Consider the following 25,640-nt stretch of genomic DNA (forward strand, 5'->3'; position numbering starts at 1 on the left):
CTGGTGTCGTCGCGATTTGCTTCATGTTTGTGTTAGCTTGAAACCCCCTCGTGTGAGAGCACCAATGTACAGTACTGGGGACGTAATCACAGAAACCCAAAAGCGGAATAGAAAAAAAGTGTGGCCATCGATGGTTTTAGCGTGAGATGAGGACGGCGTTTCTGGAGGTTTCATGGTGAGTTTCTGTAAGTGGATTTCCACAGCAATCTGATTAAAATGATGGCTACACAGATGGAAACTTCACGGAACTTTAGTATAATTTCGCCAGCTAACCATAGCTAGCTTGGAGTGTCAGGCCACTCCGAAACGTTTGTTCACTTTTTGGGGATTGTCCGGATAAAGTGTCACTCACTCAAACTGGGAAACAGCGCCCTGTAAGGGGTGTGCTGGTGTTAGCAGCACTCTTAGCTCATTTACTATATTGATTTCTAACGTGCTAGCTAACCCTAGCATAAGTTTCTGGCTAAACCAGGCGACAGCCGCCCTCATTTAAAACAGTTAAACTTCCTTGAGACAGCTATTCGTTTGAACATAAGGCGAAAATAACAAATTAGTCCGATTGTACCCGCCCGAGCATGTCTTGAATTCTTTAAACATTATTTTACGTTTAGAAAAGTCCGAAGGCAATCATTTTAATCTTTATCTAGTCTAAAAATATTTCTGGTTGCAGAAGGATGACTTTCTGCAACTGAGTTCAGCGATACGTAGTGGTGATTAATTTTTAAATAGAAATCAGGGCAAGCACTTACAAACTGGCATTATGTAAGGGGCTGTTAAGTTAACGGTCAATCACTGGGTGTCCCTGTACCCTCTGAGCTTTACTGGGCCGTGTATATTTTTACTGACCTCCTGAAAACAACTGAAAAAAATTATAATGGTTAATGTTGGCATTTAGTGTGTTATGTTGCGCCGATCGCGCCGGCCACCTATAAAACATCCACACAAGAGCATTGATGTAATTTGAGCAGGTGGGTGTGGATGAAAGTTCCAGTTAGTAGTGTAACCACATCTGCAAGACACCAGTGGTAGAACCGCCCTAAAAAAGCTTGCTTTCTTAAAAACGGCATTAGATGGCAGTGTGGTATTAATGTAACGTCTCAACTTGTCTGAACTGGATGACTTGAAGATTATGGTTGGTTGGATAGAATACTCTGTCCATTTTTTAGATGTCTGAATGTTGTGTGTAAGCCTTTACAGGACAAGTGAATGAATATCATAATTGTAAAGTAAAGATCCTACAATAATACAAAGAAGACAGCAGAAAACAACCCCAACAGTCATATGACCCTCTATGAGCAAGTGCTTTGGCGATAACCGGTCGGGGTTATGAATGAGTGATGTAAAGGTGAAATAAAAATACCAGAGTGTAATGGATTGAAAATTGTAATACTTTATAAGGTATTCCTGCATATATTCAAACAGGTGTGATTACATAGCAAACCAGTAAAGAAGGATGGAAGCAGGATGTGTGCACATTTCCTGATTTATTGCTTTGTTTGCTCAGAAAAAGTATGGGAATAGTTGCTGCATATTTAAGAGTCATTTATGATTGTGTTTTATGATGTAAGCTCCACCACCACTGTCCCACCCTTGTAGATAATTATAGTCAAGCAGTATTTACTCGGTCTTGTTTGAATGCTTCAATATGTTAAGACAGTGGTTCTCAAAATTTTTTGCTAGGCCTCCCCACACACACACCCTTCTTTAACAACAATTAAGCAGATAATTAAGCAATAAATTACAGGTAGTGCTAAAATAAACTACTAACTCTTTTGCGCTACGTCCACACCTACATGAGTATTTCTGAAAACGCAGCTGTTTCTATGTGTTTGGGTCTTTCGTCCACACGTAAACGGCGTTTCGAATCACTGAAAACTTTGATTTTTAAAAACTCCCTTTTTGTGTTTACGTGACGGACGAGGAATACAGAGTTCGTCACGCAAGGTCAAAGGTATGTGCCTTTTTTTCACGTCACGCTGTGCGCCACGTTATTGTTTACATGAGCTGAATTGCAGAATGACAGATAGAGACAAAATACTGTTGCTGTTAATCTGACTATCTGCAGGTTTTACACGTTTACATATACACACGCAGTTACTGTCCCTCCATTTAGAAAGGCAGAGGCGTCACGGTGTAATTATTTTACGTGTAGTTGTGTTTTTTTCCTGTGTAATAATATTCAACATTGCTATCAATACATTTTTCAAAAAATGCCTCTCTGTGCAAAATAGGTTCAAAAACATAAACAGCTGTGGGATACTGTTTGTCCGTGATTTGAACCGGGGAAACAAATTGTGGCAGGATCAGCCTGATATTATTTGTATCCCATTGTAACTTTACTGTATAAAGAGCTAACATCTCCAACATGTCAGGAGTAGTTAGTCATTACAAGAAGTGTTTGTGAACTAAAAATCAAGAATGTAGGATACTGTTTGTTTGTGATTTGGAGAGCCCAGCGCGTGCTCGCGACGCAGGGAAAACCAATTCTGCAGGGGAGACCTACCTTGGCACTTGTGCAGGTGAAGCCGAATGGAATATGCTTCACCATATTTTCACCACCATATTTTCACCATATTTTCTAGTCTTTGGCTTGGAAGGAAGTTGGTTTGGAAACACATTTATCTACTGCGTATATTTATATTCATCTCCTGCTTTGCGTTTGTGTGCAAGCCCCGTCAAAAGTCTGTCCATTATGCTAGCAGTGTTCAAGCGCTTTTAACCTCTGTGTTAAGAGGAGCTTAAAAAAAAGGTGTTGTGACGGTCTCCGGTATGAGGAAGATTTGGTGTGCGTTCTTTTGTATGTGTTTTTGTTCATGTGTGTAGGTGGGTCTGTGTGTTTTTAAAGAGCATGAAGAAAAGCGAGTAGAACAAGATCATCAGTGCTGACAGTTGGCCTGTGCTTTGATGCCACGTTTACTGCTGTAGAAAACGGATGTACTGATGATTTAGATGTTTAAAAATAATGTTAGTAAAAATTTTGTATCCAACATAACAGCTCTGGGTCTGTGGCTCTGTGCTTTACTGGCCCATGTATATTTTTACTGGCCTGCTGAAAACAGCTGAACAAATTATAACGTTTAAATATTAAAGCAGTTTAATTAATTTATTATTTGATTTTATAAGTGTGCATCTACATTGAAACTAATCTTGAAACAGTGGATGTGGTATAATTTGTCAGCAATTGGAGGATTTCTGGGCTGAAAGCTTCATGGACAGAGAAATAGAGAGCTACTGAGTGGGCTGTGGGCTGGAAATCTCTGTACAACACGTTCAAGTCTTTGCTGCACAGTGTAAAACTATGTCCACACAGGAAGACCCTTACATTCAGTTCTTGGTCAGCTTAATGGGAAAAAAATGCAGATTATCCATGATGCCCTTTTACTCTCCTGGTCTTACCTGGGAGCTGCTTTTGACTCTGTATTGCTATTTTTGTGTTATTTGTCAGTCAGCACACCTGATCTGTATAATTTGTATACCAGGATGTTCCAGCTGTATGCGGATGGTAATGTATTTGCATAGTTCTTAATAGAATTGACAGCTTGTTGAGGCAGTGCAAACCCTGATGTCAAATATTTAACTATCATGTGTCATAACCATTATACAGTACCATAAGTTTGGTAATGGTATTCTCAGTATTTCCTTTACATGGAAGTGTCACTAAGGTTACATCGTAGTTGTCTTTAAGGTCCTCAACTGTCATTTTGTCAGGCTTTATTTGCAGTTTTTATGAGCAGTGTGCAGGAGAGAAGCAATCATGTAACTACGTCTGGGCTTAGTTGTGACTGCTCCCTATTCTTTGGAAGACGGTGTGCTATGTTGGTTGACATTATACCATTGTGTTACATAGACTGGTAATACAAGAAAAGCCTAGACTGCAAATAAGGTGTTGGCATTTTGGCAGCCATATTTAATAAATTTTTGGTGTGGACTTTGGCCTATTTGTGTCTTTGCAAACATTTTAACTGCACAACAGAACTACAGAAACTGGGTACCTTTGAAAAGGAAAGCAGTTAGATCAACTTTTAAATTCAAAGATTACTGTCATGGATGAAGAGTGTTCTTCGTGTGGATTTCTTTGTGTTGCAACATATTTACTTAGGGCAAAGCAGGAAGTACTTCCCTCTGTGCTTTTTAATGAAGACTTTATATATCTGAATGAACATTTTAGCTGCTGTTGTTCCTATTTTTCAGTGTTCTGTCACTTTTTTCCCTGTAAATAGATAATTTTTCTAAGTTACCTTGAACTCCTATGCAAATTGAGTGAAGCAGGATCCTGCAGGTCCCTGAACTACTTAAATAAACAAAGTCCTACGGAGCCAGTGAGCACTATGACTCTCAATCCGGTATGGCAGAATGGAGTACGGTGCATCATATTTGTCTCCGTTTTAATTTGAACTCCTACAGTAATTCAGTCTTATGGGAGTAGGCGGCCACTTGGGACGGTTTTGACACATGATGTAACAGCTTGCACACACATTCCAAGTTCAACTGCAACTTTCCAAGGGTTTGTCTGTGCCAGTAAGTGGGTGTGTGCACTGGCATGCAACCAGTCTTTATCAGACAATAAAAATGCTTTAGAAGTCTTAAGAGTTGAAATAACACAAGATAAGAAAACTGAAATATTCTCTTACCTCATGAACACAGACCGTAACTCAGACAAGAGAGGCCTACAGTTCTTTAGTTGTTTGGGATTCTTTTGTGAGCTCTTGGATGAGTTGACAATAGACTCTTATTTTGATTGGCTGGCCACTCCTGGGAATGTTCACCACTGTTCCAGGTTTGCTCCATTTATGGAGAATGGCTCTCACCATGGCTTGTTGCCGTCCCAAAGTGTAAAAATGGCGTTGTAGCCCTTTTTACACTGATAAATGTCACTAACATTGTTCTTGAGTCTCTTTAGATCATAGCAGTAGCAGAATACGTTTTTTGGTATTATTTAGCACAGAAGATTTGACGTGATTTTCATCGGTGCAACACAACTCTGTTACTTAACCAAAAAAATCTATTTTCCTTACAAATGTAAAACATACTGTGAATAGGCATTGTCACCGTAAACAAATAATTGACCAAACACAAATTACTTACTTTTTGTAGTTATATAAGTGATGTCTTGAATCAGTAGGTTAACAGTCAACAGCTCTTGAATGAGTTGACAATAGACTCTTATTTTGGTTGGCTGGCCCCTCCTGGGAATGTTCACCACTGTTTTATTTTTAATTTTATTTCAGAATATGTGCTTTCTTTGGTCAATATAATGGCAGTGAGAGATGTTTCAAAAAAGAAAAACCTGTTTAAGAAAGCAACTGAACAATGTGTTACACTTCCTTTTCTTTTAACGTGTTGTGTGAACTTGGGAAGCTTGTTGTATAGGTGGCATGTATATTAGCTGTTTAGCACTGCCTTTGCATATTATTGATTTTGCATAAAAAGAAAGTCCTGCTTCAATATTTATTGAAAAATACATTACATTCAGAATTATTTGTATTTATTGAATAGCATAAAGACCAATATATTTCAGAAATAAGCGGTTATCTCTTTGTACACCTAACATTTGGAGATGAGTTCACTGTTACATTCAGTGATTGATATGACTGGCTTTTGAACTGTACACAGATTTCAAGCTAGATTCTCCAACTCCTCTTTAGTGTGTTTTTTAAAGATACGTTCAAATTTTTGTATAAGACCACGCAGCTTTCAGCTTCACCTATTGATCTTCAGTCAGCTTGGGCCCAGGCAAAGCTGGATCCTTTACAAGTGGTATAATATTTGCGTGTTTGCATGCTAAAGTGTTAGCTGTTGATGCAAGGACGAGCTGTCAATTCAGTTTCATGCTGACAGCAGATCCTGATATTGTGATTTTTCACTACATAAACATATCTGTTTTCATTGCTTCCTTAAAGCCGTTTTAAGAGATGCAATGCATAGTGACGTTTCTGTCAGTTGTGAAATGTCCCTCATTCATGACTTTATTCAGACATCCCCACATAATTAAAAACTATAGTATGGTTGCCTCCTCTTATGATTCTCTCTCAAGTCTCATGCCCTATAGGGAGAATGGTCAAAACCTGTCTGAACATAAGAATTGCCTGAGTTGCACACGTCTGCTTACAAAAGGTTAATAATTAGACCCACCACTGAATGTAACCTTTCCCTACTGGTCAGTTACAAGTCGAGGTTGTATTTGTATCCAGCTATTTGACTTTGATAAATACTTTCAGCTTCATAGGAATAATAGCGTGCTGCTTTAAATGTGAATGTTGCATGTTTTTAGGCACATGGCCCAGCACTGATGACCGTTAATTATTCAGAGAGAGAGAAAAAGGATCGTTAGGGCCTAACGGTAAATTTCAATCTGTTTTTCTTCTTCTACTGACATAGGTAAGCTGTGACACAGACTAAAAGATTAGTTGTCAAATAATTTGTTAAACATAATGTTGTAGTCTTTTTTTTTTTTTTTTATTCTTTGTATTTTGAAAAAATATAGGTAAAAATATATTTGTAAAGTTAATGTTTATATGTATAAATTCAAAGTCAGTATTTGCAGTAGTGGTTATTGTATCAATATATTGTGCATAAATGTTTTCCTGTAACTATCCCTACTATGACCCCTTTAATCATTCATTTAAATTGACTTAATTAATGTAATTCAATTTAGTTTGTGCAGTTCAATTCAGTTTCATGCTGACAGCAGATTTGGTTTGATAATCACTGAATTAATTGGAGTAAAATTCTTGCACCTTTTAAATGTACAGTGGCAGCTAAACACTATTTAAAGCTGCTTTAATATTTTTTGAAATTATTAGTAAATCATTACTATGCGTTTTCATTTTAGTTTAACATTGCATAGATGTTTTTTTTTTCTTTCTTTTTTTTTTAAACAGGGTCATGAAAAACAGCACTTAACAATTTCATGTCTATTACTGCAATAGGGAATTACTTTATTTTGTCATAATAACTAGAGGCATATGATATAGAGTATGAAGTGCCAAGCCTTTGTTCTTCATTGTTTGCTGTCACATACTCGGTGAATCATTGGCATTATTTCAATTGAACCCTACCCTCGTCTCCTGCTCCTCCCCCAGCTCTATGTCTGTGTCGCGCTACCTCTCTCACTTCCTTTCTCTCCTGCTGTGTGCTGGGTTGCGCATGCTCTCCCTTCATTCCTCAATACGTCCATGATAACGGCAAAAACAAATCCTTGGATAATAAGAATATAATAATAACAATCAAAGATTGCTTTTTAGCCAAGAATCTGTAGAGGTGTGGCATGGATATGCATCTGGGTTCTGTGCAGATAAGTCCTCACGTAAGTCAGATGGGCCTTTTTGTCATTTAGCATGATTCCATATATTTTTTTTTTGTTCGTTTGTTTTAAATCATCATCTGATTATTGCTGCTCATTTTCTTTTCTCCCTTCTGTACGTTGAGCATCTCTGTCTGCCTCCTATTGCTGTGTCATTCCTGCCTTTGCGTTCTGCATGCATCCCTGCCCCCTCCCATACCTTAATGCTGGCTGCTGATGCTGTCTTGTGATGCTTGAGTGGAACCAACCGCATGCTGAATACAATTTAGGGTAAATTACAGGATTTACCCGTGTATGTAACACCAGAATTAATGTTGCTTTAACTAAATCACAGATATAACACTTGGCATGAATACTTGGTTGAAATTGGGTTGAAGAACATGGTGCACCACACTGCTGTGATAGCTGATTGAATTCTTAATAATTAAAGTGAGGGTGCCTTTTCCTGCAGCAAAGCCCTCATTCTAAACAAAACAAAACCAGCTTTTCTATTACTTAACGGTTAACAACAGACATCATCCACATTTCTTTCAAGGTACTTGATTTTGGAGGCAATGATGGAAAGCTACAAAATGCTACTGAAAACATACTATATTTGAAAGATGTAGTGGTCCAGGCCTGAAAGTGAAGCCAATGTGGATACACCTTATACCTGCTATTTTAGCAGAAGGAAGTGGATTGTGTAGAACGCTATACATGGAAAATAGCGCTACTACCCATTTGATTTGTGACCCCAGTAAACACTTTCAGTGGAGCTCACTGGCTAGATTCATGGCTCTGTCCTTCAGGGTAGGACCATCTTATGATACTTCAGCTTCTCAGTCTCAAACCTTGATTGTCAGATGTGGTTTCAATAGACTAGCTGCAGTTATTTCTTCAAGGCCATGCTTAGCTTACTAGTTTCTCTTGTGTTATTTCCATTAAACTCAAAAGTTTGCAACAGAGGCAGCATAATGATAACAACACACTAACTATCTGTGAGTTGCTAGCTGTATGTTCTGTGGAAGAAATATTGGCTCAAGTTTTAGGATTTCTGCTTTAAAATGGTGTTAGCACCTGACAAGAGCAAGACTGTTGATTTAGAGCTATATGCTAACAAGTGAAATGTTTACATCTTTACCGTTGTACTCAAATGCCAAGGAAAAGAAAATGTTAAGCATCACTGCTTTAGTTACATTATTGTATAACGATAGACTAACTTGGTTGTAGTTTCATATTCAAATCTTTCTCAATTTCACGATTTATTTGCATTTTTATATGTAAACATAGGTTTAAATAATTTGAATAACATCTATTTATGATTTTATTTAGATTTAACACACTATATTGTATACACGATATAGTGTGTGTATACACTATACATTGCCCTTGGTGCTAAACAAATTTCCCCTTGTGGGACAATAAAGTACTGATTTGAATTCAAACTTGTTTTTTTTCTCTAATCTGTAACCATAACATTATTCTATAAGGCAGAGATCATAGAAATTGATAAAATTAAGAACAAATTTGACAGCTCGGAACTTTTACCCCTTATGTCCTTATGTAAATTGGTCTTATTTATCTTTAGTGACAAAGGAAGATGAATGTCAAGATTTGAACAGGCTCATCTTTTACTATTGTGTTTTTAGGTGTGTCATTTATGTGCCTATTGCATCCCTTAAATGACATCGTTCAGGTTGTTTCCTTAAGACTAGCAGGATCTGGAACTACCTGTTTAAGCAGCAGAAAGACACAGAGGATGTTTCTTAGACAGTACTACAAGGCAAGATCATCACAACCAGGGCATTTTACATTAGCAGTCAGGATAAACAGGCGCACAAAAGTGTTTAACCCAGGGTAACTTAACCCAAGCTAAAAGGAGTATTTCACAGGTCATATGACCTCCTCCACAAAAAACGATCCCTATGAGTGACAGCTGTTCTACAGAAGTTATCAAATGGTGATTGAAAATCTATAAAGAACAAATAAAAACCAGTGGGGCGAACGTGGTTGGGAAGCGTATCTGTAACCGGAAGGTCGCCGGTTCGATCCCCGGGCTCTCTGTCCTGGTCGTTTCATCCTTGGGCAAGACACTTTACCCTACCGCCTACTGGTGTTGGCCAGAGGGGCCGATAGCGCGATATGGCAGCCTCGCCTCTGTCAGTCTACCCCAGGGCAGCTGTAGCTACAACTGTAGCTTGCCTCCACCAGTGTGTGAATGTGAGAGTGAATGAATAGTGGCATTGTAAAGCGCTTTGGGTGCCTTGAAAAGTGCTATATAAATCCAATCATTATTATTATAAAATGCAACACTGGCAGAAGAAATTGCTGCATAAATCTAGTTATTTATCGTGCAGAGCAGTAAGATAAACATTTTAATTCCAGTTAATTAATGTATGGCCTAGCATATTTTCAGTGCTGCTTTTTATTTTTAAGGTGATGGCTACACATCACCTCTGAAATTGCTCTGAAATTTTAAACTGGATCCATTTAAAAACTTGAAGCTTACTGTCCCACAGTTTAATAAATGAGTCGATAAAAGTGATATCAATTTCAGTGATTGAACGGGCATTCTTAGTGTGGATTAGTAACTGTAATTCCTGCAGTTTAAAATAAAGTTGCATTTAAGAATGAATTTGTCAATAGGTGGTGATTTGTTGCTGCTGATCTCTAATCTTATAGCACAAAAAACCCGGGTTAACCATAAGCTTATCTGGATAAGCCAAAATCCTGATTCATAATAATGGCCTCTGGACTACCCCCCTGTTAATACTTATATTGTCTATGGCTGCATTTGTGTTGCAGTTGAACTACCTGGACACATTTTAGGGTTGGTCATTCTGAGTTGCAGAATTATGATTTAGATATGTTTTTACTATGTAGAAACTTGGACTAAATTCTATACGCCATCCAAATTGTTTGTCTTGTAGTTTTGTTAAGCTCTTTCACAGAACATCTCAAGCACATTATGGACAAACAGGGTTTTGAAACCTTCATCCATGCCACGGCTCCTCCTCCACCTTATCCTGGACTTTTTAAAAAAAGTATTTTTTGAGACATTTTTTGAGACTTTGTAATTTGACCAACTAAATGTAATACAAAGTTCTGGCTTATCCAGATAACTTTGTAGTAAAAAAAACAACACATTTTTGCACATGTCGAGGAGCGTGTCAGGCTACATTTCACTGTGTGTTATACTTGTATAACTATGCATGTGACAAATAAAGAACCTTGAATATTATATGTTACCAGCATTAGTGATATACCTCATTTGCCTAAATATATAGACAGACTGGTAAAACACAACTGATATGGTTTCTTCCTTGCAGCAAATGGAAGCAATATTGTCTAGTGAATAAACAGAGCTATCATCATGTTGGAGGAGCTATAAATCCTTTAAAATGACATATTGCAGGATCTGGTATTTATTCAGAATAATGGGTGAATGGAAGAGGAGCAATAATTTTTTTCTCACAGAAGACAGTATGACAGTTTACATTTAAAAAGTACTATAAATTATGTCTTTGCCAATCCAAAGTTCTCGCATACGTCTTTCTGTGTTTCTGTTAAGCTGAAAGTGTTATTAGCTGCATAGCTGGTGCTACAGGTTTTCTTACGTCACATTACTAGGTGCGTCACTTTGGCCTTGTAAAGTAAAGCACTGTTGTAGAGCATGTTTTCTGTCGGGTAAATAATGTGTTAGCGTGTGTTCTTCATGTTAAATATGAATCATTTTTAGTGTAGTTTTGTTTATTTTCATGCTTCAGCCTCTGAATATTTGGAAGGCCCAAGTGAGTATGATCTGTGGGTGTTGTGTATAAAGAAAATAATGTATAAGATAATGTTTTACACATTTTTATTTTGATCTTACCTACAGCATTTTTATTTTTCCCCCAGGAGCAGTATTTTCTGAGAATGCAAAGGAACAAAGAGAAGAAATCAATGGAAAAGATGGGAGAGTCAAATCAGGTATGATTTTATGTCTTGGCTCAATTAAAAAAAAATGTATATAGTTGTTGTGAAGCAGATGCATATGTAGTATATAGTTGAAATTCAAGGATGTGTGGAGATGATAATATTCCTTCAGACCTCAGTGAAATAACTGAGAGACGTATTTCTTTGTTTTGCATACTAAATTAAAATGACAAAAACTGTCTGTGTGTGTCTTTGTGTGCGTGTGGTGGTTACACTGTTTTCTGGTTTAGTGTAAGAGGAAACTGAGGGTGTGTGTGGCAACATGCAACAGAGCAGATTATTCCAAGCTGGCCCCCATCATGTCTGGGATCAAATCCCACCCAGAAGACTTTGAACTGGAAGTTGTGGTGCTTGGTTCACATCTCATTGATGACTACGGGTAAGACGACCCAACTTTTTTCCTTTGCAAATGCCACTTTTTCTTTTCTTTTTCACTTGTGGACCTTCAGAAGATGCTCACAAAATAAATGGTAAATGGTAAATGGCCTGTATTTATATAGCGCTTTACTAGTCCCTAAGGACCCCAAAGCGCTTTACATATCCAGTCATCCACCCATTCACGCATACATTCACACACTGGTGATGGCAAGCTACATTGTAGCCACAGCCACCCTGGGGCGCACTGACAGAGGCGAGGCTGCCGGACACTGGCGCCACCGGGCCCTCTGACCACCACCAGTAGGCAACGGGTGAAGTGTCTTGCCCAAGGACACAACGACCGAGACTGTCCAAGTCGGGGCTCGAACCGGCAACCTTCCGATTACAAGGCGAACTCCCAACTCTTGAGCCACGATCGCCCTCTGAGCCAACAACATTTTGTTTGCTCGGTGACCTGTAAAATAAATGAAGAGTTGAAGGACACCAGTGCTTCCAAACCACATAACTGATTTACTAGGAGTAAAATTACATAGCAACTCATGGGGTTTGGTTGCTGAGGAAAAGATTACAGTTGTGGAGTGACGGCAAAAAAACATTGATATCAATAGTGAGTTTGAGATTTGAGAGATTTGTGATATTTATCCAGTTTTGGTGTCTAACGGATGGGATTCGAACATTTGTAAAGGAGTCAAACAACTGCACAGACAGTATAACAATGGTCTGCATGTTTTAAGCAAGACCGAGTATATAAGCCTAGAATATTCATAGAGACATGTCATATTTTCCATACTCACTCAATATTTGTGTGCAAAAGATAACTCCGATAACTTGGTCAGCATTTAAAATTTGAATCTCACATTGCCAAGTTCCAAAAATAAGCTTCCAGTCTTTTTTCTTTCTTTCTTGCATCTCAAAAACATTGCAAAAATGAAACCTTTTGTTGCCATCCCATGATTTGGAACTTTCAGTATACATTGTGCTGTTTGCAACTTACCGAAGTGTTTTGTTTTTGCAGGAACACTTTTCGGATGATTGAGCAGGACGACTTTGACATTGGCTCGAAGCTCCACACTATTGTGAGAGGAGAGGACGAGGCTGCCATGGTGGAAAGTGTTGGGCTGGCACTTGTAAAACTCCCTGATGTTATACAGAGATTGAAACCTGACATCCTGGTCGTACACGGTGATCGTTTCGATGCTCTCGCTTTGGCTACTGCTGCAGCATTAATGAATATTAGAATACTTCACCTGGAGGGAGGAGAGGTGAGGAAACCCAGTTGAACAGTTTCTCCTTCATTAGAGGCAATTACATTTCTTGAAAGCAGCACACAATGAAAAGAAAATTAAAATATGGGGGCAATATTGCATCATAAGTACTTAGATTTTTTTTATGCATTCTGCCAGTGCAGAATCTTTTCTTCTTTTTGTTTTACCCCTCAGCTGTAAAAGGCTGATGGGCTGGGCAGGTGGACAGCTTGGACACCCAACTATGTCATAACAGTATCTCAAAAGTTGTCACCTAGAGTTTTCTAATTCATACAATAGGTGCATCTTCAAAAACATGCCAGAGGAGTTTGAATTTTGGTGACCTTGACCTTGAGATCAAGTTCAGCGGTCAGGTTTTCTGAAAATCTTGTGATAACAAAAGAAGGGAGTCACCTAGAATTTAAAACATAGGGGACACTAGCTACTGGAGGATGGGGGTGGTTACATCAGTATTATTATTATTTTTTAACTCTATCCTGTGCTGCTTGTTCCAGGTTAGTGGTACAATTGATGACTCAATCCGCCATGCTATCAGTAAACTGGCCCATTACCACGCCTGCTGCACACGGATGGCAGAGCAGCACCTCATAGCTATGTGTGAGGACCACTCTCGTATCCTCCTTGCTGGCTGCCCTTCATATGACAAGCTGCTATTGTCTCATCACAGAGAGGACTACATGGATATCATCAAAAGCTGGTTGGGTATGCAGAAATATATTCACAGGACAAAATTATTTAATGAGAAATAAGTCTACGTTTGTATTTTATGTGATATTTGCATCTTGCAGATGACAAGGTCCAGGAAGGTGACTATATTGTAGCATTGCAGCACCCGGTCACGACGAACATCCAGCACTCTATTAAAATCTATGGGCTGATGCTGGATGCGTTGATTTCCTTCAACAAGAAGACTCTCATCCTCTTTCCCAACATTGATGCCGGTTAGCTCCACCTGTGCTTACTGTTTTTAAAGTCCTCTTTTCAATAAGGTTTGGACACTCAAACAAAAGTTGAGAAAAATAACATAAGCATTTCTCCTATAAACAGGAAGTAAGGAGATGGTACGTGTTATGCGAAGAAAGGGGATTGAGCAACACCCAAACTTCCGAGCAGTGAAGCACATTCCTTTTGAGCAGTTCATCCAGCTTGTGTCACATGCTGGCTGCATGATTGGAAACAGCAGCTGCGGGGTACGAGAGGCTGGGGCCTTTGGCACACCTGTCATTAACCTGGGAACAAGACAAACAGGCAGAGAAACAGGTAGGTGTAACAAGAATGTCAATTGCCCTGAGCTTATCTCATACAAAGCTTCACAGGAGCTAAACAAAGGCGCAACGTTTTCTTCTTCTTCTTTTTTTTTTAAGTCACGCAATATCAAGAGGAAAAGGTGAAAACAAGTTACAGCGGGAATGATTATCCCATCATGAACTTTCTCATACTATTCCCATAATATCCGCTATCAATCCCATCTCCAGGAGACAAACACCCAGCACTATTAGTAGACAGTCAGGTCATCATAGTCCAAAAGACTCCACTGAGACTCATGTTTTATTTATTTTTTTAGTATATGTTAATGATTGAGTAATATAATGTCAGTATGTGTGGTATAGCTGGAAAGAATCATTTACTGGGACATGAATTAATTGTCCTTGAACATTTAAAGGATTGAGGCTGCTGGAAGACAAAATAGTACAAAAACATCAAGGTTATTTTCCTCAACCTGCCAAGCTGTATTGTTCTGCTAAATCTGTCTCAGGTTGTTTTTCTTATTAACTTGAGGACATTTTTTTTTCTCCCAGGTGAAAATGTTTTACATGTCAGAGATGCCGACACTCACAATAAAATCTACCATGCTCTGGAGCTGCAGTTTGGAAAGAGATACCCCTGGTATGGCCAGTGTACAATCTTCATTTGTCCCCTGGGTGTTTGACCAAATTTTTAACTGTGTATTTTCATTTGCCAAGCCTTCTTTCAATGAAGGAACTGCTGTATATTTTCAGTAACTTTACTTACAGTGCCAGTTAAAGTCCTGTTGAACAGGATTTCAAAAATATGTTGGAAATTACAGTCTGTCATTATCAGTTTGTCACATTCAAGTTGTGTGACCTGTTTTTCCTCTGCCAGCCAGTACTTACTTTTTGCATATCTATCAAATGAGTCAGTTGATGAATTGTCTTTGTTAAAGCCCTTTAAGATATTAGAAGTAGCAGGAAATGGCAAGATGTATATTAGGGCTGCCACGATTAGTCGACTAGTTACGATTACGTCGACTATCAAAATCGTCGACGACTAATTTAATAGTCGACGCGTCGTTTGAAGCTTTGTAAGATCCCAAAAGACGCAGGAATAAGTAGTAGGATTTAAGAGTGTAATAACAGACTGAAACAGAAGATGGCAGCACTGCATGTACAAGGATGCCAGCTGCCGTTAAACCCCGAAGAAGAAGAAGCTGTGTCCCAGAATTCATAGCGCAGCCCAGCTCAGTTTCCAACAATGGCGGCAGCTAGTTAGTTTTAATATTACTCTTATTATTCGTTCTGGGTCACAAAATAAACGTTTAACATATTTTCAGGCGAGAATGTAGCTGTGTAAACCTCAAATATCTGCTCAGTTTATCAGGACACCACATATTTTCAAAAGCGCTCTGACGTTTTCAGAGACGTCTGTTACCCACTAGCTCGATAGCGAGCCGGGGGCTAGGCTCACTAGAGCCGTGAGAACACCGGACTCCTGGCAAATCGTTTTCAAACCCACCGCTGTCTTTCGCTACTCAGGTTAAACATGATATATAAGTCACTTAGATAACTTAACAATGTTATTGTTTGGCTTTTTTTTAGTATTTTATTTGTTCCTGAGTAAATCGGTTTGGCTGAGATTAAAGTTATAGTTTTTACACAGCTAAATAAACATCAAGCAGACAGCTGATTATCAGAAGTGTGAGATGCTGGAGAATATACTCCAGTGTCCTGTTATATTTTAGATAGCAAGGAGTTTATTAAACTTCACCGAAACAATCTGCAAATTTCATTAAAATTTAATAAACTATCATCTTGTCTTTATTTTTAGTTAGCACAGACCTTAAACACTTAAAGCTGTAAGCTAATGATAGTTATATTAGAGCAGATGCTGCTGGTGCAATAAGCTGTACGTTTTACGTCCAATGGATGATGATCTGATTAGTCGACTAATCGCAAAAATAATCGGTGACTAGTCGACTATCCAAATAATCATTTGTGGCAGCCCTAATGTATATCCTATGGTATGTTTAACATAACACGTTTTGTACAGAATCAGGTCAGGCTCATTAACCAACAATAGACATGCAGGTGAATGTTATATACGTCTGTGATTATTGTGTGCAGTCTTAGAAAGAAGAAAACTGTGTTACTTTACCAAACTGTTCGTCTATAAGGCAGATTTTATCCAAATTATTTTTAAAAAATGGGTTATGGCAGAGTCACTGTCTGTGACATAATTTAAAAAAAAGGTTTGAGAATCAGGAGAAGGTAATAATGTAACAATGGGTTGCACTGAACTGTATTTGGAGTCAAAACAAAATTTTAAAAAATGTTTATATTAGCAAATATGCAAACACGCAAATATGTTTGTTTGTTTGTTTGTTTGTTTAAATCAGTTCTAAGATTTATGGTGATGGCAACGCAGTGCCTCGTATTCTCAAGTTTCTCCGTTCTATTGACCTGGACGAGCCTCTCCAAAAGACCTTCTGCTTCCCTCCTGTGAAAGATCCGATTTCCCAGGACATTGATCATATCCTAGAGACACAAAGTGCTTTGGCCGTCGACCTGGGAGGGACCAACCTCAGAGTGGCTATTGTCTGCATGAGGGTAGGCTGGATGAACACTAAACTTTAAATGTTTTTTTAAATGTTTCTTCATTTTCACTTTCAAAAGCTTTTGTCTGTTCTGCTGTTTTGTTTTTTAAACTTTTCCAGGGCACCATAGTGAAGAAATACAGCCAGCCCAATCCAAAGACTTTCGAGGCCAGAATGGAACTCATATTAAAGATGTGCAATGATGCCATGCGGGATGCTGTGGGCCTTAACTGTAGAATACTTGGTGTCGGTATGAAAACACACTAATACTAAAACACATTTACACATAGGAAAAAAACCCAGCACAACAATTTCAGATTTATTTCTGCTCTTTAGGAGTGTCCACTGGTGGGCGTGTAAACCCCCAAGATGGTGTGGTCCTTCACTCCACAAAGCTGATTCAGGAGTGGTCTTCTGTGGACCTAAGAACGCCCATATCAGATGCTTTACACCTACCCGTCTGGGTTGACAATGATGGCAACTGTGCTGCACTGGCAGAGAGGAAGTTTGGTCACGGCAAAGGAGTGGAGAACTTTGTCACAGTCATCACAGGAACAGGTGAGAAGTTTTTGTTTTTTAAAGTTTTTCAGATGAGGATCTTCATCTATTTGCTTGATAACTAGTGGTGCAGATGAACGTGCTTGAGCCACGCTATGATATCCCGTTCGCGTCCACTTTAGTGGCAAGATCGTTCCAAGCATGTATGAGCAGGAAAAGATTTAAGTTGTGGCTGAACTGTCCCAGGCATCTTCTGTTGCCCTAACTACTACAAATGGGTGGACCTCCAGGGCAACGGAAAGCAACGTTGACAGCTCATTATATCACAGCGGAGTGCGATATAATGAGTGGTATGGTGTATTATTGTAGGGTCTACCTTGCAATATAAAGCGCCTTGAGCTGACTGTTGCTGTGATTTGGCGCTTTATAAATAAAATTGAATTGAATTGAGTGGTAGATACAAAGCCCTATACTGCCCTATATTGTACCATAATTTTTTTTTAAATATTTGTGTGGAATGAGTCTTGAGGTGAATGTTTTTAACAGGCAAAAAATACTTCAATAAGTAAATGTTAAATTTTTGTCTTTTTTCTTTTTTTGCTAATCCGAAAATTGATCCGATCCGTGACTTTAAACCGTGATCCGATCTGAACCATGAGATTTTTGATCCGTTGCACCACTAATGATAACTGTGAGACCTGTATGAATTCAAACAAACTGCGATGATGATTTTTACAGCTGAAATAATATTTACTGCCTTATTCTTTTTGTAAATTACATCGTCTGGTTATTTAAGTCTCAGGAAGTAAAAAATATTTTGACTCTGTGTGCAGGTATTGGAGGAGGAATTATCCATCACAATGAGTTGGTCCATGGTAGTACCTTCTGTGCTGCTGAGCTGGGTCACATCATGGTTTCCCTGGAAGGCCCAGAGTGTATGTGTGGCAGCCGTGGCTGTATAGAGGCCTATGCATCTGGGATGGCCCTTCAGAGAGAGGCCAAAAAACTGCATGATGGTGAGAGATTTTTTTTGTTTTTTTTAATAGTGGATATTGGCTATGCGCTTACCAACACTTGGCTTTAGAAACCTTTGAAAATGTAAAAATTGAAATCTCTCCACAAAAACATAAACACAAAATAAATCTTTATCCAGCAGATAATCTTTTACAAGTTTTCTTACGATACCAGAGCAACAGAAAGTGCAACTAAATTTTACACCATCAACTTTTTTTTTTATAATAGAGCATTGGCAGGATCGCCTCTAACGAAATGAAAATACTTTGTCAGTGTCGTCAGGAGCAGGGTTCATATCCATGTTGCTTGTATGCTGCTGTCATGATGACAGACTATCCAAGAGTAGGGATGGGTATCGTTTAGGTTTTATCCGATACCGGTGCTAAATCGGTACTTTTGAAACGGTGCCGGTGCTCAAACGGTGCTCAAACCGGTGCTTAAAGAATGGAGAACAGAAAATTGGTCCAAAAACCTCTCATGTTTAGCTGGTTTTTTGTAGAAAGATAACAATGTTAGCCTTTTCTGCAGCTATGGGGCATATATGGTATCACTCTTGGCTGGAAGCAGTGCTTAAACAATGGAAAAAACACAAACTTTGTCCAAAAACCTCTCATGTTTAGCTGTTTTCCACTTTTTCTTTGGTCATTTTAGCCTTTTTGGCCAGGGTGAAGGGAGTATCTGCCATCAAACAAGAAGACAGCCGCATGTAGCTATGATGATGTTTGCTAATTCACCTTACATGCATTAATATAATAACGTGGTTAGCCTACTCAACGTAAATTACACACGAACAACATTAAGCTACTCACGCAGAGAAGAACGGCTGCTGCTGCCATCATCACCCGTCATCATTTCTGCTACACTGGCAGGGCTAGGGGCCAGGACTCTCCTCTTCGGGTTTTTGGGGGATGTTGCTAAATCCGGGTCCAATAACAGGCAACCCACCCGCAGTAGATGTGCTCGGTGTGAGGTCTCGCAGCAAGCTATCAAATACTGTGCATTTCTTGGCTTTTTAAAAAAAAAAACGCTATACGTCGCCAGGTGTTTCATCGGATTCGAGGTGTTACCTCCTTTGACAGTATCACCTTAAAGCACTAGTTGCAGGTTGATGAGTTTGCATCTTTTGCTGTGAAGTACAGCCAGACTTTGACCGCTTCGCTTTGGGCATTTTTAATCTGTAGCTCTGCTCTAAAAGAACGTACGTACCTGGCCCCGCCTACTATCCTCGCAAAGGTAAAATGATTGGCTAGAAGTGTATCACAGCTGAGGAAAAAAAAGCACCGAAATAAAGCACCGAAATGTGCGCTGCTTTTCTGTCTGGTTACTACCGTTTATGTCAGAACCGGTGCCATCATGGCACCGGACACCGGTACCCATCCCTACCCAAGAGTGTGAATGTATTGACACTAAGTGGTAGCAGCAGCAATCAGCATTATAGTGCAATAGTACTGAAACAGCATAAGTTCAATGTAAGCACAGAAGTAGCCTAAGTAGTGTTTACCCAGGAAATTTTAAGCAGATGCTAACACATGGCTCCTTCTTTGAGTGATAGAGATTTAACCTGCATTGATAGATGGAGTGGTCAACCTTTTATCCCCAATCATGTTTCTGACCTGTTGCCAGTTAATATTAGTATAATTAGTTCCCAACTTTTGAGATGCGTTGCTGGCATCAAATTCAAAATGAGCAAATATTTTTCATTAAATAGTAAAGTGACTCTGTTAAAATGTTTGATACGATTTTATATCTTCTGTTTTGAGTAAAATGTGGGTTTATGGGTTTGGGAAAGTGTTGTATTCTGTTTTTATTTACATTTTACACAGAAGGCCGGGGTGGGTTTTTTTGTTTGTTTGTTTGTTTGTTTGTTTTTAAATTGGGGCATGTATTTTCTTGATGGGGTAGAGAAAATTGTACCTCAACTCTTATGGTTTTATGTTGTATTCTATAATCTTTTTAAACAAATATATATTTATTGAGTTTTTGTTTAGCAACTCAGTCATCCATCACATGATAATCTGGTAAACAGTGAGATTGGTATTATTTAGATAAAACTGTATCCTGCAATGCTAGTTCCTGTTTCTTAAGCTGTAAAGTCAGTTTAAATCCAGCACAGGAATGAACGACGTCAGGAAGTAATTAAGCATAACCCTTCTTGTTGTATGTCTCAAGTGGCTTCATTCCATTTATCATTATCCATGTTCATTATCCATGTGTTTTTTGTTTGTTTGTGTGTTTGTTTTTTACAGAGGATCTGTTGAAGGTGGAGGGGATGGATATGAAACTCTCAGAGCCAATCACTGCTGCACATCTTGTCAGTGCAGCCAAAATGGGAAACTCCAAAGCCGACGCTGTTCTGACCAAGGGTTAGTTCACAAAGGACACAGAGAAAATAGTAGAGAATAGTAGGTTCACCTAGCTTGAAAATGGGGTTGACAATATTTCTACCTCAGCAGTGGTCTAAATTAGAGATGGCACGATACCACTTTTTTATGTCTGATACCGATATCATAAATTTGGATATCTGCCGATACCGATATGAATCCGATATAGTGTTTTTTAATCAATAAAACTCTTTTTTTTAAATATCTTGCTGCATTTTGTATAAGTTCATACTCAAGTTTAAATAAACAACAACACTAAAGCTATTCTGTTATACCTGTATGTAAAAAATACACTGCACCCAAAATATTTCATAGTTCAGTAATACTGATCAATCTAATAAACTTAAACCTACTCAATCCTTACTATTCTGGTATTTTAAAGAGTACTTAGCAGAAATATTAAGCAACCTAACTAACAGGGTTGCAAACTCCCAGCGAAAAAAAAATAGGGAACCACCCCCCACCCTCCACCTCATGATTCTTAATCGACGTAATCAACTTTAATTTGATGCAGGTTGGAAAAAAATGCACAGAAATAAATTATTTTTCAAGAATAATTAAATAGATTCAACATCTTCCTTCAACAGAATTGCAGACTGCACAGATGGTATCTTCCCAAAGGAAAAAGCACTATAGCTTACTAGGGTATATTAGACTTAACAGTTACTATATACAGTAATGGACTTCTTACATCAGATTAAAACTTTGGGTGTAAGATTCAGATAATTATTTATTAAAAGCTAGACATTTTAAATGAGAATAAGAAAGAAAAGTATGTCTTTGTGCCCCCTTTTCCCTGTGAATGCCATATAGAGATTGACAGACCACGTGATTTTCGCGCATTGCATGCCGGGAACTCGTGGCAAAACAATCCAAGTACCGCATCAAATGCAAGCATTTGCAGCACCGCAAAACGTTCATTTTCCGGTTCCAATAAATTCTTGCTTTTTCTTTGCCCCCCCAAAAAAGGAATGTACAAAACGAAGGAGAACAATGCCGGTCCGTACAAATACAGACTCGACGAAAAGACAAAGAAAAGATACGAGGAAAAAATCAAAGGAGTGAAAGGGTCAGACCCTTACGAGCACACAGAGTGGACAAAAGACGTTAGCGTGCTGCCCAACTTTCACCACGCTCAGATTTATAATTATACGCTTCTTGGAGTGAGTGCATACACTCATGAAGTTTAGTAACTTCAGGTCACTGCAACAAGCCCAGGTACAGTTTACTGACGGATGGGTACAGGACCTTGAAATGCACAGTGTAGAACGAAAGATCATCGTACGTATCATAAGTTTACCAGTCTCACAAATCGTCTTCATAAATACACATTCGTTAACCGTTTATTAATAGGACCTTTGAGCTCAACGGTAATTAATTAGTAGTGGAAATAATTTCTGGTACCCATCACAGAAATGTAGCAGTGACAATAATACTGTATGCTGTAATCGTACTGGGCAATTAGTGATACAAAAAACCTGTTTTATCCTGTGAATAAAAGTATATGTTTTTGTCAATGTACCATAATAACAGAAGCGAAACGCAATATTGTGTCAGGACAATTCACTGCTTATGCACAATAAACAAAGGAGCATAGCGCGACCATTTCTGTTCAGCGCCAGACTTGCTTGTAACCTATATCACCAATTATGTTAAGAAAAATGACGCATTAACTACAACAGAAGACTGACCTTTGTGGGAATGCTTGGAGCAGACTAACATGTGAGCTGGAGTGTTCTGGGACGTTATATTTTGTCTTTGAATGGCTGCAATCCAGGCCATCCATCGCCTCTTTGTTACTTCGGAAACATGGCTTGAACAATTTCTCTTCAACGACATAATCCGATAACAACCGATCTCTTTACCCGTCGGCTTCCCGTGGCTGTCATGCGACCGGCTATTGCAGTTAATAATACAACAGCTTCTTGCCATTTTTGTGTTTCATTTTATCGCTGTATAACTGATTTCAATTGAAAGCCTGCGTGCGCTAGTACCTCTTGCCACGAGTTCCCAGAATTCTTTGCGGTTTTACCCCTGAATGACGTCACATTTTCAATCTCTATCGGCCCCCCTGGCTAAACTTTGCTAGATCCGCCCCTGCACAGTTACCAGCCGTCAGCTACGTAGAAAAAGATCCTGGTCTAGAAAGTAATATTAAATAAATTCTAACAGCAGCTTATCAAGCTTAAACGTGCTGCTGTTGTTCAGCCACTGGTTTCCTCTTTCTGGTGCAAAGTGGGCCAAAAACAAAGAAGAGAGACGGACTCGCGACAGAAAAGCCGATCAGCTGATCATTAAGCAGTTTCATGATTGAAGTAGCAACAGGAGAGGGAGAGAGAAGAGGCAGTTGCTCCATATATCAGTTGTTAAGCTTAACATGGGAATGCTTTACAAACATTCAGAGATGAACTTACACACTTGCTTTGCTTCTCTCTGGGATCACAGATGAAATGCTGGTTGAGGCTACAAATACACACAGCCGCTCTATCATGTGAGCACACTGCTCCGACGTGCTACGGTTATGGGCCGAGTTACGCCATGTCGCCAAGTTTTGTGAGGTGTTTTTTTTTATATTTAATGGATCGGATTACATTTTTTTATTTCTCTCCGATATCCGATCCAGTAATTTACGTCCGTATCGGACCGATACGTAATATTGGATCGGTCCATCTCTAGTCTAAATCTGATTTATTTTCACATGTACACAACAGCCTGAATTTAACTTAAGAGTCAATACTATAAATAAATTACTCGTGGACATATTACTGGGCATCTTACATTTACAGTAGGCATTATTTGAGTAGGAGTTTTTCTGTGGGGTTAACACAGCCGTGTGTTACCGTTTATAACACACCCCTTTTGTTATATGAAAGAAATCTCAAAACCTGGCATACACGTGGAAACAGATGGAAATAGGCAGCCTGTTATTTAGATTATGTGGTAATGTTTTAAAAGATATATTTAAAAAAAGATAAAATATAACTTCCTTATGTGTTCTTACCCTTTTTAGCCGCCACTGCACTGGGTGTGGGCATCATCAACATCCTCCACATAGTCAACCCTTCACAGGTGATTCTGTCTGGAGTCTTGGCCTCTTACTACCAGGCGCCAGTGCAGCATGTCATCTCGCAGAGAGCGCTCTTCTCTGTCCAAAACATCAAGGTTGTAACATCAGACTTGGAAGAACCAGCTTTACTTGGAGCAGCCAGCATGGTGTTAGACTATGCAACCAGAAGAATATATTAAAGAACAAAATCATTAAAACCTGCAAGGCAGTTTTGTCCCTGTGGTCTAACAAACATACAAGTACAGTTATTATTTTCCAAAGTTGAAGTCTGTTAGTCGGATTAAAATCCGGAAACACATGTGAAGTGGGAGTGGGTCTAGTGCATGGGCCAGAAATCCTAATTCTCTTTTGTACAGTGCCTATAGTATCGAGGTTGAATTAATCTCCAAAACTTATCTGTACAAGCTAGAACCTTCCTTCTGTGCTTGTGGTGTGGATGGATGGAATAGTCTATTTATAGAAACCTTGTGACCAAATTATAGCTGAATCTTGCTTCTGTTGCTTTCTTTCTATTGTAACTTTAGTTTTCTATCAATTTTGTGCGGATGTTGCATTTCCAATTGTATGGAACATACACAATTTACATTTTTAGTTTTTTTTTGTGTGTGTTGTTGTTGTTGTTCTTCTTCTTCTTTTTTATGAATGAAATAATCTAAAATGGTATTAAGTAACTTTAAATATACACCAATCTGTCACAACATTAAAACTACAACTCACTTACATGAAGAATACCCAACAATGTGGTAGTAGTCCCCAACAGCAGCACCAGCCTTGCCTTACTATAAAGATTCAACCCACAAGACCTTTGCCCCATTTAGAGGACAAGTGGGACATGCAGAGTACTAGGCAGGTGGTTTTAATGTTGTCGGTGTTTGGTGTATAATAAACATGATTAAAACTGCTTTGGATCTATGGATGCTATAGTATGATAAGAGGTTGGGGGGGTTGTTTGTTTGTTTGTTTTGTTTAAGTTTTTCCCAGGCTTGTTATGAAGATGTTATTCTTCTGAAGATGTACAACATGGTTTTTATGTACACCTTTATACTGCATTGCACAATACATGCTATTTGTAAGTTTTAAATACATTTCTGTGGATGTTTGTTTAATATTCATCGAGAAAATACGTTTTAGACAATTGTAAGAAAAAGACTGAAGTTAATTAAGTATTTATTATTCAACTTTTTAGTTAGTGTCCAAAGAAAAATTGAAACTGCATAGCAGTTCAAACATTTTTTCTTTGCATCTTTGAAATGTTACAGTGAGTATACATCTAAGGTGTCATTTGACCAGATTAAAATATTTACTGTTTAGAAGGCAAAACACCTATCAATTTTTTCTTTCTTTTTTTTGTTTTTAATTAATTTTCAAATTTTGATGTCTTCAGTTTTGTTTTAAAACTTATAAATGTTTAATTTATGCATTAAACATGCATTGAGGTCTTTATGAGGTTTTCACCTGAAATGCTTTTCCAGTGGACCTGAAGGAATTCCTACAAATGTTGAGCACTCGATAGTGGCTCCTCTCCTATCTGTTGACCAGATCAGTTTTAATATTAACGAACAAACACTGAACACTTTACGCCGATTCATCTGCTTGTTAACGCAAATATCTAATCACGTCACAAAGCTCAGAACTTCTTAAACTTGTTTCATGAACACGCCAGTGTAGTCAAAAAAAACCTCCAAAGTCACCAGATCTCAATCCAACGCAGCACCTTTGGGATGTGGTGGAAGGGGAAGACTGGCTTCATGGATGTCTAGCCGACAAATCTGCAGCAACTGCGTGTGGCTATCAACATGGACCAAGATGTTTATTTTATCTTGTTGAATCTGTGCTAGCAACAGTTAAGCCAGTTTTGAATCTAAAAGGCTGTTGATATTTGTGTAATAACGAACTTTTAATTACCACCGTTTGCAAGTTTCACTGCCGAGAATATGAGGCTGTTTTT

The 25,640-nt window shown here is 38.6% G+C and overlaps 1 protein-coding gene across 7 annotated transcripts; it reads left to right on the plus strand.

The window, feature by feature from the left end:
• gne (glucosamine (UDP-N-acetyl)-2-epimerase/N-acetylmannosamine kinase) lies at window positions 1–25,135 on the plus strand. 7 transcript variants are annotated; one of them, XM_086296334.1, is made up of 15 exons: window positions 1–175; window positions 11,050–11,073; window positions 11,180–11,251; window positions 11,488–11,636; window positions 12,651–12,897; window positions 13,395–13,602; window positions 13,689–13,841; window positions 13,948–14,160; window positions 14,700–14,787; window positions 16,535–16,745; window positions 16,853–16,982; window positions 17,069–17,290; window positions 18,064–18,246; window positions 20,491–20,607; window positions 23,636–25,135. In XM_086296334.1, exons 1-15 carry the CDS (start codon window positions 173–175, stop codon window positions 23,869–23,871), a joined length of 2,256 nt encoding a protein of 751 aa, XP_086152460.1. In that variant the 5' UTR covers window positions 1–172; the 3' UTR covers window positions 23,872–25,135. The 7 variants fall into 7 exon arrangements, with proteins under 7 accessions (XP_086152460.1, XP_086152463.1, XP_086152461.1 ...); XM_086296332.1 differs by lacking the exon at window positions 1–175 and adding an exon at window positions 7,127–7,306; XM_086296337.1 differs by lacking the exon at window positions 11,050–11,073 and having other exon boundaries at window positions 1–185.
• The last annotated feature ends 505 nt before the right edge of the window (window positions 25,136–25,640 follow it).

Source organism: Aulonocara sp. 'chitande type north' Nkhata Bay, linkage group LG6, assembly GCF_057382095.1.
Source record: "Aulonocara sp. 'chitande type north' Nkhata Bay isolate Kocher_YH1m ecotype deep benthic linkage group LG6, A_spYH_male_GT1.1, whole genome shotgun sequence".
In the NCBI taxonomy this organism is placed as follows: Eukaryota; Metazoa; Chordata; class Actinopteri; order Cichliformes; family Cichlidae; genus Aulonocara; species Aulonocara sp. 'chitande type north' Nkhata Bay.

What these genes read in the sequence shown, in the direction of transcription:
- gne (XM_086296332.1), top strand. Translation starts at nt 7,268, where the DNA reads ATGGATATGCATCTGGGTTCTGTGCAGATAAGTCCTCAC. An exon ending in CTGTGCAGATAAGTCCTCAC is followed by an intron (nt 7,307 to 11,049) that starts GTAAGTCAGATG and finishes TTCATGCTTCAG; the next exon opens with CCTCTGAATATTTGGAAGGC. An exon ending in TTCACCTGGAGGGAGGAGAG is followed by an intron (nt 12,898 to 13,394) that starts GTGAGGAAACCC and finishes TGCTTGTTCCAG; the next exon opens with GTTAGTGGTACAATTGATGA.